This window comes from Rhagoletis pomonella, unplaced genomic scaffold (genome assembly GCF_013731165.1).
Source record: "Rhagoletis pomonella isolate Grant_MI unplaced genomic scaffold, Rhpom_1.0 Rhpom_scaffold_00007, whole genome shotgun sequence".
Classification (NCBI taxonomy): domain Eukaryota; kingdom Metazoa; phylum Arthropoda; class Insecta; order Diptera; family Tephritidae; genus Rhagoletis; species Rhagoletis pomonella.
This window is the reverse complement of record NW_023458561.1, coordinates 23,382,354-23,400,663: the sequence shown is the minus strand read 5'-3', so window position 1 is coordinate 23,400,663 and position 18,310 is coordinate 23,382,354. Positions and strand designations below refer to the sequence as shown.

At 37.6% G+C, this 18,310-nt stretch overlaps 2 protein-coding genes across 6 annotated transcripts in view; both read left to right on the top strand.

Annotated features, from left to right (window-relative positions):
• Positions 1-18,310, top strand: part of LOC118742467 — a 56,021-nt gene that overhangs the window by 14,969 nt on the left and 22,742 nt on the right. Inside the window, exons 2-6 of one of the 5 annotated variants that reach the window (XM_036474561.1) lie at positions 4,814-4,931; positions 7,055-7,243; positions 8,994-9,542; positions 9,620-10,077; positions 10,418-10,606. In XM_036474561.1, coding sequence (XP_036330454.1) covers positions 7,095-7,243; positions 8,994-9,542; positions 9,620-10,077; positions 10,418-10,606 — 1,345 coding nt within the window. In that variant the 5' untranslated portion in view covers positions 4,814-4,931; positions 7,055-7,094. Of the gene's footprint in view, positions 1-4,813; positions 4,932-7,054; positions 7,244-7,731; positions 8,199-8,993; positions 9,543-9,619; positions 10,078-10,417; positions 10,607-13,085; positions 13,681-18,310 lie in introns of those variants that run through there. The other 4 variants (XM_036474564.1, XM_036474560.1, XM_036474562.1 and 1 more) reach the window with 4 other exon arrangements.
• Positions 6,393-7,028, top strand: LOC118743736 (the record flags this gene model as incomplete). The annotated part of the gene is given in 2 exon segments (XM_036476499.1): positions 6,393-6,665; positions 6,977-7,028. Coding segments are annotated over 2 exon segments (325 nt in total), but the record flags the coding sequence as incomplete, so codon positions are not given.

Sequence of the window (18,310 nt, the reverse complement as noted above, 5' to 3'; positions counted from 1 at the left end):
AATACTAGGCAATTTTTGCAAATTATACGAATCTGTATTTAAAAGCCTGAAAGTTTGAATTTCCTAATTTGTCCACTAAAAGGTTAAAGGAGCAACCTTTGCAGCAACAAAACTTTTTATTAAGTTCTCCACTCCAAAGGGTATAAATGGTTCACTACTGACAGTAACAATCTAACGAACGAAAAAAGCCGTTTGCTCAGAAATCGAAAAAAATGGCAACACAAAATATGGTGACATAAGATCCCAAGAACCTAGCTAAAATTTCCCAGTAAAGTTAAGAAAAATCCAATAATCTGGTTATCAGGTGGTCTGGTTAAAAATTATTATTCTCTAGTGTATGTATTTTGTTTTTATAAACTGAGTAAAAATTAAACCGCAACCAGATAAACTGATAACTAGGCAGGGACGAATACCTCAAATGAGATTTTATCACCAAAACCATTGCAATATTTTGTTATCACACATCTGGCACATAATGGATTTTTACAAAAACCAATGATATCTTTCTTATGTTTTACTGTATTATCTAAAATATAGCAACGAGAAAAAGTGAGGAATGCTTGCATCATTGATTTGTTTGGGGTTGAAACACTTTTTGCAATTCCCAGAACGATGTTGCTATTGATATTGACGTTGTTGTCGTTTGGCTCAGTAACTTAAATTTGTTGAGCAGCTCTGATTTAGACCATAGTGCAAACGTTGGAAAATTAGCACTTATTTGATTTCTTCCCAAACATTTGGAGTTATAGCACACAAAAACGAAAAAAAACGTATTATATTCGTGAAACTATGGGCAACATGTAGTAAAACTCCCTCTGATGTCGGGATTTTAAAAGGTCTTAGAAATTTCAAAGATATGATTTATTAAAAAAAAAGCATTTAAAAAATTCAGTGCATTTAGAATAACAATGGGCATCAAATAAAAGAGATAATTGCATAGATTGAACTAAAGATAACATTTTTTGGTGCATAAGGACGTTAGGGTATGAAAAATGTCCTTTTAAAATTTTTTCTTTGGATATCATTAAAAATGTTTAATATTTATTTTAGACAAATGTGTATGTTAAGTATCAGTATCTATACACATGACCACATCCTCGAATTTCGTCCTTCTTATTTTATTAGCAAAAAAAAAAAAAAAATTAAATCAATTGAAAGCTTAGATATTTTCAATACCTTTTCATACTTGTGAACCAAACAATTTTAATGTTGTTCGCCAGTTGGAATAGGTTGGAAGCCACTGTTATTGACCATAGTGCATCGTTAGAAAATTAGTACATATTTGCTTTCTTCGCAAACATTTGAAGTTATAATAAGTTGACTTTGATCAGCTGTTTTTCTTGCTGGCAAATTGCTGCTACTAAGGCGTTTTCTTTTCTCGAAAAAAAGATGTCACCTTCTTATATGGCAACATTATCCGAGTGCAACATTTTAAAGAAAGAGCACGCAATATGCATGCGAAGATGCTGAGAAAAAACACGGAAACTTGACAGCCCTGGCGCAGGGCAGAATAAATGCAACATTATTTCGAGAAAAGAAAACGCTATAAGAATTTGTAACTTCCCCTTCACTGAACTGTCACTTTGCTCTCAAAATTTCCTCTCTGGGAATTTTTCGCGTACGCGCACCCCAAATCCTGATAATATTTGATGATTGTCAAGAATTATCAGGATATCGAGTAGACTAATTTATTCAAGTTTCTAAAGTGAATTTACAAAATAATTACCCCAATGATAATCAGACTCGTATCGATATTGGTCTGTACATTGTTTAAAATATTTATTGCCCCAAGTATTTTTTCTTTTCAATGTGTTTTAAGCTTCCCATACACAAGTCGTTATTACGATTTCCTTGTCTCATTCTTTATACAGTAGAATGTCGTGTGATTCATTACACGCTAGGTTTTTTTTTGCACTACACCACGCTTAATTTTAACTTTATTTATTCCAAACTGAAGTGCACTTCGTTCAAGACCTTGTGGCTAGCATTTTTGCCGGTTGCCTTATCGCTTTTCGCTCCCGGCAAATTGTGCCACATGTGTATGCTTTTCTGTTTTGCTTTTTCTCTACTTGCTGGCTGCCATTGTTAATTTGCAATTATTCAATAGCATTTGCTGTTTTGACTTTATACTTTCCACAAACTTCGCAGCCGTTAGCAGGTCTGTCATTCACACACATTTCTGTGAAGGAATTGGAATAAAAAGTATGAAATTTAAAGCAAAACTGAAGAGAAAAAGCTGCTGGTAGCCACTTGTGGAAATGGCGTTGATGCATTATTCCATTTAGTAAATTTCTAGAGGGGGAAATAGTTTATAATTAATAAGTGTTCCGTTATGTTGTAGTAGTCATTTCCTAATTAATAAATTAGGTAGGGTAATGAGGTACATACATACATACATATCGTCATCTGAAATGCAAAAAGACTTAACAACATCGTAAATGAAATGGAAAAAGTCGTGACTAATCAGCCTCTTTGCGTAAGTTGTAAATTAGTCTAAATTGTTCATTCATCATATAACTCAAAAAGTTAATTTTAAATTTTTCATTAGTTATGACTTTTTGCATTTCAACGATGATGTTTGTTACGTCTCTCTGCATTTCAGGTGACGATATGTACATATTTACGTATGTATGTTTGTGTGTATAAACACAAGTGCATGGCGACTATGGCTGAATTAATGTCATATTGCTGAAACAAAATTCATGAAAATAGATTTTTGGCTAGAAAGATGTGTTATGAAAGATGTGTTTGTCGATTTTTTTTTAAATATAGCCCAAAGTTTGAAGCTTGGATGTACATGGGTTTTGTTAAATATTAAACTTAAATTTTGTAAAAAATAACCAAAATTAAATAATCAGCCTTATCATGAGTTTCATTTTTTCCGAACCGGTTCACTTTTCACTCTTGGTTTCCATGGTTTTACTATGGGCGGATGACAAATTTACCGGTGAACTTTTTTCAGGCGAAACTCAGGATAAGGCAGAATATGTTCGAAATATGTATAGTAGGCCTCGGAAAAAATGTACGTACTCGATCGAATTGTTCCACCAGGAGCTTGATAGGATTGAGATTAGGGGACGGCGGCGGCCACAACATGACTTTGAGATTACCCTCCTCTTCACAAAATATTTAAGGTGTCCTTGCATATTTTGGCTGATTATTTCGCGTCACTGTGTTGCTGAAAAATTAACCCTTTATTAATAAGGCATGTTCCACAAGGCAAACCGTTATCCTTGAGAAAGTTAAAATATCCCTCTTTTCTTAAACTTCCTTCAATTTTGACTATGCCATCACCCCATGTTAACGTTACTTGCACTTAACTGAGCTCTTAACTGCAGTTAAGCTCTTGGTGGAAATCGGCCATTAGACTCATCACTCCATTCGATTTAGCCCATTCCAATCTTTACTTTTTATTAGCTATTCTAAGGAGAGGTTTCTTGACTGATACACATCCATGAAGTCCACCCTGAGAGAGTCGTCTTTTAACAGTTGAAACACCTATCGGTTTACTTTGTGTGCTATTGATGTCTGCAGCAATTTCTGCCACTGTGAGGTGTCTATTCCGCTTGGAAGTTGTTACCAAATGCAGATATTCTGCACTGGTCTTCCAGGACGATTTTTGTTCTTCACACTTTCAGAAATTTAACGGTATAATCTATCTTGGCGCTTGGATATTTTTAGTACTCCTTTTTAGCTAGCTAGCTTTAGTAGCCTCGTGAGGCTATTCGTGCTGTTAAGTGCGCAAAGGTGCGTAAAATCGCTTTTGAAACTGTAAGTCAAGATTTTGGGGGTGTTTGTTGGTAGTAGCTGGAAACCCGACTTAGTCGTGCTATACTATCAAAAACATCAAACCCGCCAAAAATTTGTATGAATTATTTTTCGTGATTTGCGTTTTCTATTAATTCAATTTTGAGGAAATCGCCATAATTCATATATATTTTTTCTCACAGGTCATACTTCAACATTTATATTTATATTATAACTTTGGTCCGATGTTTGTAAGTACCAGAATAAGAAGAGATAGACCCATTAAAATTTATACTTAAATGATCAGAACGTCGAGCTGAGTGGATTAAGCCATGTCCGTCTGTCCGTCTGACCGTCTGTTTGTATGCATTCTAGTCTCTCAGTTTTCCTGATATCCGGTTGAATTTTGGTAGGTGGGTGCATTTTTATAATGTTTAATTCATTTGTCGGAACCGACAGAATCGGACCGCTATAACATATAGCTCCCATACAACTGATTGTTCAGATATGAGATCTTTCGTTACAACTCCTCCAATTATGTAGCTAGGAACATGAAATTTTGCAATACTTGCACCCATTATCAACAGAAAGTTTACAGTAAAATGAACAAAGATCGGGTCACCACAACCTACTTATTGCCTCCATACAACTGATTGTTGAGGTATGGGGTTTTACTGTAAAACTCCTTTATTTGGACAGCTAAAACCGATAAATTTCGTAAGCTATTTTATAAATAATAATACAAAATAAACTGAGAAAATCATCAAAATCTATGCTGTAAGTATAAGCATTATCTCCTATTCCACTGATTGTTCAAATACAAGTTTTTGCGATATATCCCCTTTATGTAGGAAGCTAAACCCATTAAATTGTGTTACCGGTTTACATACCAATCACACAGCAGTGAAAATCATTTAGATTGGTGCTATATAAGGTATTTCTTCCCTACCTCTGATTGTTTAGATACGATTTTTTATATATGTATGTAACTCCTCTATCTACATATGTTTGCTGTGAATATATACATTTTTTCAAATGCAGTAATCTATTAAAGTAAAATTTTCAGATGTTCATGAAAGGTATGAAGCCTCCGGCATAGCTGAAGAAAACGCTGCTCTTGCGTGTTTTCCAATCCACTCGTGATCATCTCATCATTACCGTACAACATTTGCTCTCAAACCTAAGTATATGCATTTTTCATTTATTAAATTGTTACAACATTAATCAGTCGACCATAGATCCTCATTTTTTCTCGTTCTTATTTATTCGTCTTTCTTGCTTAATTTTTACTCGCCACTAATGTCTGCGTTTGCGCATAGCATACTTAGTATAAAAGAAACCACAAAAACAAACAAAGGGAGGGAGTTGAACACACATAAATGTTGTAATATTCACTTTCATTCATTAGTGCCATGTGGTCAGAAGAAGCCATGCCATGAGGCATGTACTACATCCATGCAGACAAGCAAACATCTATGCAAACTTCTGTTTCGAGTCAAGTATGTACTATATATGTACATACATATCGTCGTTTAAAGTACAAAACCGCGTATGTGAGGTGGCATAAATTCAGGGCGAATGGATAAGGATTGAGCCAAGCGCTTGTGTGAACAAATCCAACTTTTGGCAGCAAATGTCAGTTACGCGGTTTTGCAGAATGACGATACGCGGTTTTGTATGTACATACATGCCAAGTACTTGCTTCACTTAATTTACTCATTGCTTATTTTTACAATACCACCGCTGAATCAATTGTAAACAACCCACACCCTTTAAAAAATCTCTGATAAGTAATTCTCATGTGAATATACATACATACATATGGATAGAGGTGTGTAATGGTGTTCCTGTGTATATATACACATATATATATGAAGTCAAAATCTCTGTCAGGTTATGAAAACTTTTGACCAAATTTAAATGTTGTCTGCTGCTAGTCTACGTGCTTTCTAGCTATGATGTTCAGCTACAGCAGCGGCGTTGGCCTCCAAAATTGTTTATACTGGAGAGATTTTTGTTTACTTACCATAAATGTCTATGAGGTGCATATCTTACAAAATATGCGTGTGTGTACAGGCACATATCGTCGGTGATACTGCAAAACGGTCTATGTCTATTAGTACCCTTGACACTTAGATGGTCTCTTACTTGCACTGGAATGCATCTGCGAATCGTTACACCATAATAAACGAATGACAAAACTGTCTACCCTTGGCTGATGAAGATGAACGATTGCCAGAAGCGATCAGATACAGATAACAGATCATTTAAGCAGCAGAGGTAATAAGTGACATAGAACGTTTTGAACATCACACTATATTAAAAGCACATGCCTGACTTAAAAAAAATTCATTATCAGCCAATAAAATATCTTGGATAGTTTTTGAGCTCGAAAAAATCACGAAACCAAACCGTTTTGGAAGTTAGTATTCGTTATCGAAAATTTTCCAGATTGTGCAGTTTTATGGCTCTGTTTGTAGTTTTCTGTATCAAGTTTCAGAATATTTCGCAACATCTGGCCTCAGAAATCAAGATTTTTGTTTTATTTTGCTGAGATTGTTCGATTAAAAATTCGAGGGTGAGGTTCGAAACCGGTAACCAATTCAATTTGAAATCAGTACCGTGGGTCCTGGGGTCCTGGGGGGGGATCCGGAATATTCCATTGCTCTCTCGATCGTCCCGTTCAAGTATCGTAGAATACCCTTGGCAGCGGAAACATGCAGTGGCTTTGGACTATCCATCAATCGGCTGACTTCTCCCACTGCAGATGAAATGTCTGGGCTAGTCACAATCGCAACAAACATAAGCGATCCTATCAATCTACCATCTAACAACATTTATAAATCTTCCAAAAGGAATGCTCTTGGATTACCCGCTTCGGAGAGATCGCTTTTTGCTTCTAAGCGAGAAATAACGGAGTACAAATCCGACAAATGTCGCTTATTGCCTCAGGGAGGATGCTTTTATTTCTCTCTTAGGAGATTTTCCTTATGGTTCCTAAGCTAGTAATAAAGGAGTAAACCGACAAATGTCGCTTATTACTCCGAAATCGGGCCAAAGTGTGTACTCTTTTATTCCTCACATACGGAGGTCTCCCATCAAATTCTAGTGGACAGTAAAAAAACTACCAAAAATATAATAACACCTTAACGAATTGCAACTTTTGTTCAACCATTTTCCATTTTAATATCTTTGCTATTTTTCTAATTACTCTATATGCTTCTTTCAGCACTTGTATTACATCCCCACTTACACTTTCTTTCACGGCTTATATTGATTAACATTTTTTCACTTTAATCGATTACAGTTGATTGACCTGCTTTCAAAGTGCATACGCAACCAGCATAATGAGCGATTATCAAATAGAGACGCGTCGACGTTCGCGCTCGAAAACACCCTTCCTACGTTCTAGCTGCGATCACGAAAATTGCGAACATGCCGGCGAAGAGGGTCATACACATCATCATCATCAAAAGAAGAAAGCGCCCAACGTGCAGTAAGTATCGTATAATAGTTCGATTTGAAAAATTTAAAAAAAAAACTGCCAATCACGGTGTCTATTTCTATTTGATTATCTAAAGTGGTTAAATACCGTTTTTTACATACGAGCATTTATGGATGCTTACTTTATGCTAAATAGTTGCTTTTTTGGTTTTGTTTTATGTATTTTGTTATTTTTTGTCTGTTGTTTTCCAACAACCAAACATAAAACAAGTCCAACAGCAAATTTACCAACGGCAAGATAATGAACCTAAAACGCTAAAAATAAATAAAAACCCAAATACAAACAAACGACTCGGAAAGGCAAAATATAAGCGTTTTAGTGTCGTCGTCATCCGTGCTGTTGTGGTCGTGCATGTCGTCATCGCGCAGCTATTTAGTCAGCTATGGCACCCAATCGTTGGGCGGGTGATGGCGCGGTGGGCGGGTGTAGCACTAATGTGAGCGCAATCATCAGCATATGGCAGCTCTCATTTAAAAGCTAGCAGCTAACAGCTAGCTGAAGCAGCTGCTACTAACAGCGCTGCTTTTTTGTAACGCTCCATCACAATGGGTCTCGAAATGTGGCGTTCAGATTGTGGCCGAGCGTTGTGCTGATTGAACGTTTATGTGAATTGTTTTCCCTCGTCTAATTTTGTGGCGTTTCTTCGCGTCAACTACATTCGCTATTCGCATTTTTCGTCAGTTTGTTATTGATCACACGCCGTGTAAGCTTGAATTCAATGTGCTCGCAGTTTTCCCGCGCTTTTTAACCCACTTGGTTGTTTGTGCATTAAGTAACAAAGAATTTGAAACAAAAGAAAACAAAGTTAAGTGCATAAAAACACGCGATTCATATATTACCAGTTGCCAGTTGATTTCGAATTCAACTCGTCATCGCTACCCTGACTCAAAGCTGGGCGGCAGGCACGTCAGCAGGGTGAGGTTCATATACAACTAAGCATACAAATGTATATTTCTATACATAGATACGTATATACCCAGACGCGCATTTTTACTTTTTTTGCTTTCAATTTCTCCACCGAAACTCGTTGGCCACTACATTCGGCGTGTTTGCAAACTTTTTGACGGAGTGGTTTTGTGTGAATGACTATTTATTCTCGTTTTCATTTTAAACGATGACGACAAACCGTATTTTTTGTTGTTTTTGTATTCAGCCTTATTATTTATTTGGCCATAAAAATTAAGCGCTAATAACTAAGCACACCGAAAATGTTCCGTGTTTGTTTTTGTGTTGTGTTCTTTTTATTGACCTGGTTGAAGGTTAAGCTAAAATGTAAAAACGATTGTTTATACTTACGTACATGCTCGCTTTTGTTTTGAAGTTACTTTTGAGCATATTTTTTATGCGCATTTCAATTAATTAGAACTTTTCCATTGCCCATAAATTATGTTGGGCATTCTACGACTAGTTTGGCAATTTAACGCGGACCAACCTCATATACATAACACTGTGCGACAGCCAATTTTACACACAAGAAAAAAATATTCGCGAACCGTGGGCCAAAAATAATAAAACTGCGTTTTTAGTTTTTCCCTTTGACGTCAGATTTTTTTTTTTAAAGGACTTTGAAATTTTAAGGATTAATAAAAAATAGAATAACAGTACGGGTATCAAATTAAATTAGTACCTTACTTTTTGTTATTTAAGTTTTTATCTAAAATACTTCACACTCATTCGTATTAGAGTAGTTTATCTTTCAATACAAATAATTAATGCAAGTAAATTTTTCCCTCACCGCCAGAACAATTGTGGAGGAAACTGTTGAAGTGACATCGTCTATTTCACCAACAAAACAAACACAAAAAACAAAAACATCTGATTACTCCAGCGAGGACACCAGTCCGGAGAGTAAATCAAAAAAGACCACAACCACCATGAGTGAAGAGTCATCACAGAAATCTAAGCAAATGTCGTCGTCCTCAACAAATAGGACCACCACCACCACAACCAGCACGACGGTGATTACCAAGGGGAAACGTACTGCAGGCAACATTAGTGTCGCTGCCACATCAACTCCAAAGGCGATACAAAAATACTTGCTAGAAAGTTTCGCCTCACAGTTCACAGGCGGGACTGGAGCCGAATCTGCAGCGCAGCGCTACAAAGAAATTACACAAAATGCATTGAATACAGAATTTGAGCGCTCACAGCGATCGGCAGCTGCAGCGGGGATTTGCAGCAATAATAGTAGCATCAATAAATCATACAGCCAGATATTGAGCAACAGCAATGGCGATCTCAGCGATCACATTGCCTACTTAGAATATAAGCGGGCTGGCGAGTATTGGAAGTGAGTATCATTTGTGCATGTCATATTTTACAATTCAAATTGCAATTTTTACAATTTAATTTCTATATTTATTGCAGCACTACACCAAAAACAGATTACACATACTCCGAGCACTCGTCATTTCGCCGCGAATTAGCCCCCGGCATTGTGGCCATGCCGAACATGTCGCGCAACGGTTTAAAAAATCATAACGAACGTATCAACTATATGATCGAACGTGATCCCGCGCAAGAGGAATTCATCCGCCGGCGATATGAATCGTCGCGGTATACGCAAAACCGTAGAGCCGCTGAGAAACTAACATATGAATCGGGCGATGAAGTTGATCAACTGGATAGCTACCGCAAACGGCAATATCAGAGGTATTTGCAGGAGCAGCAAGAATCATGGTATGTGCGGATGATTACGACTATCGTAACCACAATCACCAGCGCGTGGACATCTTTAACTGGTGCTGGTAGCGGCGAAAGAAGCGGTGCTTTAGGCTATGACAATTCCGCTTTGTATAGAACTAAGTATGGACAGGTGGAGCGAGGTGAGTGCCATTAGAGCGCAAGTTGAATGCTTTTGCCATTAAAAGAAGACAACTACTAAATAAAAATATACAACATATTGCACACCCTCTTCAAAGAGGCATAACTCAAAAATCAGATCCTCAAATATACATAAATAACTGCTTGTGGATCGCACAGTTTCAACGCAATTAATACAAAACAGATATAACAGTAGTTTCTTAGTTAGAGAATTTAGCTATTTATGCAAACAAATCGACCAAAATTGTTTTGGAGTTGTGCCTCTTTTGAAGAGGGTGTAAGATATGCATATTTTATGTACGAGTATGTTTGAAATTTTTACAATTTCTTATCTCACTATAGGTTTTTTCGGCTCTATTACACACGCCATATCATCATCCATATCTCGGTTATTTCGTTATATATATCTAATAATTTCATCTGTATTGTGTTTGGATACTTGGCTACTACAATCATCGAACGCCGATGGCAGAGGGAAAAAACGTTTTCTGTTGCTTTTGTTAATCTTGTTGCCATTGTTGTTGTTGGGTGGTGAGTATTAAAACGTTATATGAATGTTGTAATATGTCAATGGACTGCGTGAAAACAAAAAAAAAAAACAAAAAAACATTTATGTAGGCGGGAATGAATTAGTGTATGGATAAAGCGAGGCATGACACGCGTAGTCTCAGCCCCTGACATTGAATACTTATCGAAAATGTAATAAATTGTCAGACTAGTTGACCCTGAAGCGTTGTGAGCGTTTGTCAATAAGCCGCTAGTGACAGTGAATTTGAAAATTGTTATTGAACTGTTGATGCTGCTAGGCTAAGTGTTTAATTCTTGCTATTTTTTTTTATTGGTGTAGATATACTTGGTGTGTTGTAAACATCTATCCATGTGTATATAAACATTTAGATTTTTGTGGTTCGCCATGTCGTTGTCTATATTCACCTTGTAGGTGCGCGCGTCACGTGTGGAAAAATTCATGAACACAGGCAAACGTAGAGAGTACGATGTGAATGTACTTATTTGCTCGTTGAAATGCTGCTTTTATTTAAAGCGCATAAATTTGAATATATTACGTATATACATATGTATATAGCTACTGAGATATTTACTCAATATTAATTCTTAATTTGTTCTATTTGTAGTTTTTGCAAAGTATAAACTATGATTAGAGGCCTTTTTTATTGAATTCAAAAAATTTTCAATAGGTTGTAGAACTTTTTGGTATTCATTATATATGCGTATTTATTTATATCGCCATCATCAATGCTGAAGGTTTTTTTTTGAGAATTTTTCGGAAATTCGGGTTTTTAAATATTTTGTTAACAGGCTCTCATATATCGATGGCTGAGTGGAAGATCGACCTATCTCGGCAGCCAGTTCGAAAACATTCTATCTCAAAAAACTTTTCAAGAACGCCCTATTTCAGAATTTAATTTAAAAACACTATCTCAAAATTCGGTTCAAAAACGCCCTATCTCACTTCAAAATGTATTGAAAATATTCTGATATAGGGCGTTTTTGAATCGGCAGCTGAGATAGGGCGTTTTTGAAACGAATTCAGAAATAGAGCGTTCTTGAAAAGTTGTTTCAGATAGAATGTTTTCGAACTGGCTGCCGAGATAGGTCGATCTTCCACTCAGCCATCGATATGTAAACCCACATGCCAAAATTCAAAGCGTTAAGCAGTGATCACACGATTTGTACATTTGTACAGATTTGTATATTTGTACAGATTTGCACATTTGTACAGATTTGTACATTTTCACAGTTACAAAGAGGTGTTGTGTCGAAAGTTGTTATTGAGCTGAACTGATTCTCGATAAAAATTTTTAGACAACACCACTCTGTGACTGCCAAAGGTACAAATGTTCAAATCGTGTGATCCCTGTTTTACAGTAAAAAACAAGATTTAAACAACGTCTTAAAATCCACTATGTAAATACATACTTCCTAAATTTAAAACGGGTTTCATTTGTAAAATTTCAAATTTGGCCAAAGGGGTCTTTTGCTTTGGCAGGCATCATAGTTCTGTTCGTCGAGCAAAAAATTTGTACGAATTTGTACGAACTATCATGATTCTTGTCCAAATCGCGTTCGTGCAGACCAAAAAATTATCCATCACTCAAAAACTGAGAGCGCAAAGTGACAGTTCTCTTGGAGAGAAGTTGCAAATTCTTGCTGGAAAAATTTTAGCCAGCAAGAATTTGCAATCACGATAAACGTATGATTGTGGCACATGATTGCAGTTTTATTGACGATATTTTGAAGCTCGGATAGGAGCAGCGCCAATCTATTATTATTTTGAACAAAAAGTTCGTTAAATTTAGAAATGAACAATTTTTAATGAAAAAAGGAAAATAATACGTGTAAAACTGTACAGTTGAATGCATTGCTTGGGTATTAAGCTAGAACTAGTACTGTCGGCAAAAGGTCTAGTTCTACGCCAGTCCTGAGCTAGTCAGATTTTCTGCAGGGGAAGTACAAAGCCGCCAATCAAAATAACCTTGTTTGTGTGGTTGACCAAATTTTACAGGAGAGAGTAAAACCTGACTTATTTTAAAGTGGTTTATCTTTATTATCTCTGCCTTTTAAATCTAACTATTGATATTTTGGTATGAATGGATAAAGCTTGATGCCAGGAGTCTGATATATAGGATAGCTGCACTTACTCTATAATTTTACTGAGATTCAGTGTAGGGCCTTTAACTGTGCAACTTTTTTTAGTTAAACTTTCATAGAGCTTTTGTAACTTCCACATGTTTCCAAGCTTTCCATTATTTAACAATTGGTTTTACTTCAATCGCCTTTAAATATTTTTTGTTATTAAGTATGTTTAGTTTCCATAAATGAAGAATTTATTTTTATATAAGACACGCAATTCATTGACATATTATAACTATCTTCCTATTTAATTTAAACTTTTTTGATACTAATATCTTCCTTCGTTTCTTTTGCACCCTTTTCTTTCTCCAATAAAAAAATATGTATACATTTTTAAAATGCAATGGCGCTTTCACAGGCCTTTACTATTATCTACATCCTAAAGAACCCTTTCCGCCACGTCATTTCTCCGAAATGACCTTCACATTACCCACACTCCCAGATGTATCCGAATATTTCAATGAAGATAAATATGTTGCTCTTAAAGAACAAACTTATAATCGCTTAAATGATTTTCGCACTTGGACCGATGATTACGTCATGTATTTACGTATAGTCTCAAATAATATTTTGGATGAGGGTCGAAAGTTATTTCAACGTGAAGATAATTTTGAACGTGTTTAGAGGCACTGAAATCGAGAAATATTTCTATCTGTTTTGCTTAGAGTTGCTGCAGCAATTAATATAAATAGTCGATAAAATACATAAGAAAAAAGTCGTTGACTTTCATTAAGAAAAAAGTGCTTAACCATTTTCGATTCTACACAATGTTTGTGCAAAATGCTAGTAAAAATGATAAGTTTACGTTGCAAATGTTTAGCGTTCGACAAGAACAGCTCTAATTTATTTGTACAATTAAATTTGTGTATATTTTCCATTTTCGGTATTATTTTTAGTTGTAATCATTTTATTTTTATTATTTTTTTTAACTCGACAATTACATTTTTACATTATTTTTGGTTTTTTTTTTATGTATATTTTTTCGCGCATCTTTCTATTAGTTTTTCGCAAATTTTGTTTCTTCTCGTTTAAGTCCTCAATTGATTTTTTTCGTAAAAAAATGTACAATTATTTAAGATTTAAATTTCGCGTTTCTAAGAAGTAGGTTTTTTCGTGCAAAATACAGTAGTTTATATACGTACAAAAAGTCTTAACGTACAAAACCGTTGCATTTCGGACATCATCGTCAATCCCATCCTTGCGATGCGTCCCAACAAAACATCCATATTCTGTAGTTACAAAAAGACTAACCCTCTACCTTTTGCCTTTGCGCCTAAATGTATATATATATATATCGAGTGCGCCTTGCACTTCTCGTTATCGGAGGAAATCACCAAGTCCCAATGCATGCACTCGTAGGAAATAAGAGGCGTGTCAAGCTGTTTGAGACCAATCGGAGAAGGATAGAGAAAACTGGAATTAATTATAGTATATCAACATCAACTTACACACACACACCTACTATACTTAGTAATTTCAATTTAACTAAGCAATATTAAAAACAAAAAGAAAATCCTAATAAGAAACTATTACATACATACTCACAAACTCCTATTTACCAATGGCTATAGAACAAAATATTAAAAATTATAGTGTAACCGCTGTTGTGCAACAACGAACTATTATCGTAATAGAAGTTGTTAAAATAATTCAAATAACCTCTTTTGATCTATTGACTTAATGTAATCTTCAAATATTTTCCGTTCATATTTGCATATCTGTTTTGTAGTATGCGCGTTTAGTTTGATGTATTTAAAATAATATGTTGTAATTTTGTTGTAAACAAAAAGATACAAATAAATAAAGTCCTAAAACCAGAACTAAATTTACGCGTGTTTTATTATGAACCTTGTAGCGTGCCGCTTCAAATTCCCCATTTAGGTGAGTATGCCTTCTTCACTCTCCTGAGTGTGTAAAATAAATGCTATCACAAAATTGTGCTCTCTATCCTTCTTCATTTGGATCAAATTCAGTAAGTTGTTTTATTATACCTAAACCCGTTTTCTTCTTGTGCTAAATAATAGAACTTATAAAGATTTGAATACAAAGTTTGATTGAAAAGTTGGCATGTCCGCTACCCTTAATACTCCATGAATGCTTTAACTTTTGCGATTGCTGCAAAAAAAAATTATTATATTTTTGATCCTTTGAATGAAGAAGGATACGAGTGCTTTTTATTATTTATTAAAACTATATTTTATTTGTATTTTTAAATTGAATCTAAGCTATAGATTTTTTTGATTGTTTCTTTGCGAAGTACAAAATTTTAAATCGTCGATTTTATCATAAAACGACTTCTGTAAAAGCTGCCGGAACGGAGAACCTTCTTTCCAGATATCCAGCTTTAATGATGAGCAGGAATACAATACTAGGAGCATATGAGTTCACTTCATCTGCCTCGGGAGACTCACAGTAGCCAAACTTCGCTCTGGATACTGCTGCAGGCTAAATTCCTACCTGAGTAGGATAAATGCAGATGTGCCCGGCATGCAGAGAGTCACCTCACTACTCTTAACACCTCTTCGCATGCCCCCTTTAACCGCACTCAACTAATGCCCCTATCCCGCTGTACCCAAAGATTGAGGGACAAGCCGATGTAGGCAGGGCTGAGTAGCCGTTGCAACAACAACAACATTATCTGTACATAGTCGGTTAAAGTGGTTGTTGTACGTAGTCCTTGATCTCAGCCTTGAATTCGTATTTATGACTTCTGGCGTACCTAGTAGGTGGCTGCTTCCAAAACGTGCATGTTCGGATGCTACTATTACCTAGAATTATACCATTCCGTTGCTATACGGTGTACTATATTGTGACATGTTGGTTGCTTAGGCCACAGCATTAAAATTATAAGAAATATGTGTGCCATAAATATAAAAAATACCGGCGGAAACGAACTTAATTACTATTTATATTCATTTTACGTTCCCACGATAGTCGGATAAATCTCCAAAAACCTTCCTGGGGAATTGGTATGCCGTTACAACAACTACAAAGGTAATGTTATGAAAAATTTTTTATATCCACCTTTGTCATTAAAATTTTGGCCATTTAATGCCCTGTAGAAATCCGGCTTTGTAGTCGATAAAACCGCCGGTTCTACGTACCGGAATGACTAGGGGTTTTACCCGACCAAGGGTTGTTGTTTCGGCGACCTAACCCCCGTTTAGGTACATCTGCTCCGCACTCTTCTGTTCAGCGCTGGCATCGAGTCAAACCCTGGGCCAGAAATCTACACCTGAACGTGTGCCAGAGGTGTAATACCTGTAACGGGTGTAGTCAGTCACCTTCAAGTTTGCTCCGGCCTCGTGACTCACCGGCAATGGTTCACGTCATACGTGGCTCCTTGCTACTCATACCGAGCTGCCTCCACGGCACGCCAGAGTCCGCCTGATCAGCTCAACACAAACGTGACTGCACCATAACACAACACAATAGAGCGCACCATAGACACCATAGACCACACCATAGACATAACGGCACCACCACCCACACGCTGCCGCCAACAACTACTGGTTCCTCCGACAATCTGCTCGGTGTGTCAGACTAGAATATTCCGTAACGTGACATCAATCAAGTGCAAAATCTGCCTCACGTACATAGGTTGGCATAAGTTCCGCAGGGTTGTCATTGTCGCTGCAGTCCGCTTCATCCCAGCGGGATGTATTTCGTACCCCCGTCCGAATTTTCCTAGCCGATGAGCGTGACAACCTACAGGCCGATCCCGAAAATCCCCTCATCAGGGATCTCAATACGGAGATTCGGCAAACTGTGAATGAACATAAGCGGAAGAAGTGGGAAGAGTACCTGAAGACTTGCAACTTCACCTCTGTTGTGAGCAAGCTTTGGTTAACCGTGAAGTCATTGTTCAACCTGACGAAGAGTGAGACAGAGTCGAAATCTCTTTCGGCGAACACACTTCCTGGGACCCGGAGCGATGCGCGAAGACCACCAAAGCCATGGGATACGACGGTATATGCATGCAGGCTGGTCTATGGCTATCCTCATTCCAAACATATGGAAAGTGGGGAGGGCGGTCCCACTGCTCAAACCGGGGAAACCGGCCAACAAGGGAGAATCTTATCGTCCGATAACCCTCCATTCCCCGGTAGCGAATACACTTGACGCCTTGCTTCTCCCGCACTACACGAACCACCTGACCTCAGCTAGGCATTAGCATGGGTTCCGTAAAGTGCACAGCACAACAACAGCACTTAACGCCATAAACACCCAGATAACTCGTAGCAATTGTCAACAAAGTTCAGAGCCGCAACAAGGTCCTCAAGTCGCTAGTCTGCAGCACCTGGGGCAAAGACGAAGAAATGTTGCTGGCAACATACACTTCAATTGGCGACTTTGTGGTCCGCGGGGACTAGTAGGATGCAGTGGACGAAGCTTCAGACCTGCCAAACACAACACTCCGGACAGCTACCGGATGCCTTCTGATGTCGCTGCAAGACTACCTACACAGTGAGGCTCAAATGCTCCCCGTCAGGGAGCATAACACAATGATCTGCAAGCAGTTCCTATTAGGGCGTCACCGACGTGGGCACCCGAACAGACATAACCAACCTCTGGACCTGACAGCATATCCAAAGGCCATAGACCTACACTGACTCTCGACTTGTGAATGCCATTTTGGGAACAAAACCACTGGACGTGGACGAGACAGAGCTTCGTCTGCCTCAGCAGACTAGAACGACAATAGCACAACTTCGCTCTGGCTACTGCAGCAGGTTAAACTCGTACCTGAGCAGATTAGATACATATGTGCCAAACGAGTGTCCGGCATGCGGAGAGACACCCCACGACTCGGGACATCTCGCATGCCAGCAAAACACCGCTCAGCTAACGCCTCTGTCCTTATGGACAAACCCTGTGGAAGCTGCACAATTCGCGGGCCTCCCGTTAGTGAAGCTTAATGACAACGATTGAGAGACTAGCTGATCTAGGCGGGTTCGAGTAAGCGCTACAACAACAACAACAAGTGCCATTAAGTAAAGGAACCACTTCCCTCAATGAGGAATGCTGGGACTAAGTTGTAATTGATAAGTTGGAGACGTGGTGACGTAGTCTTCTCCCGCGGGGCGGGATTTGGTTGAGTGCTGATTGATAAGACATTACGCTATACGACGAATAGACTATATGAGGGACCAAGAGCTCCAAACGGAATTATTAGTTTTGTTGCTCCGCTGAGCTCCGTGGAGCTAAGAAGCAGACCTTTAGGAGGCTTCATCTGTTCCATATGTTGAAGTGGAGTTCGTATGCAGCCTTTTCCGGCATATACATCAGAAGTAGGTTTCTGCCCTGGGGTGACCTGCATGCTAGCCGGAATGAGAAAGGTGCTGCCACTCCAAAGAGAGATCAAATTGGATTTCCTTTTTACATGGTTGGGCAGACCTTGGGTATGATTTCAGAACCCCTTGCATGTTTTTTTTATTTAACTGAGCGTGAGTTTCTGATTCTATCGACATCGGAGTAGGCCACTTCTGAAGAATTAATTTCTTGATGACTTGTTTAATTATTTAGGCACCCTGACTTTTTTCCGACTGCCGAGATACATATGTATATCTGTAGTAGTGGATT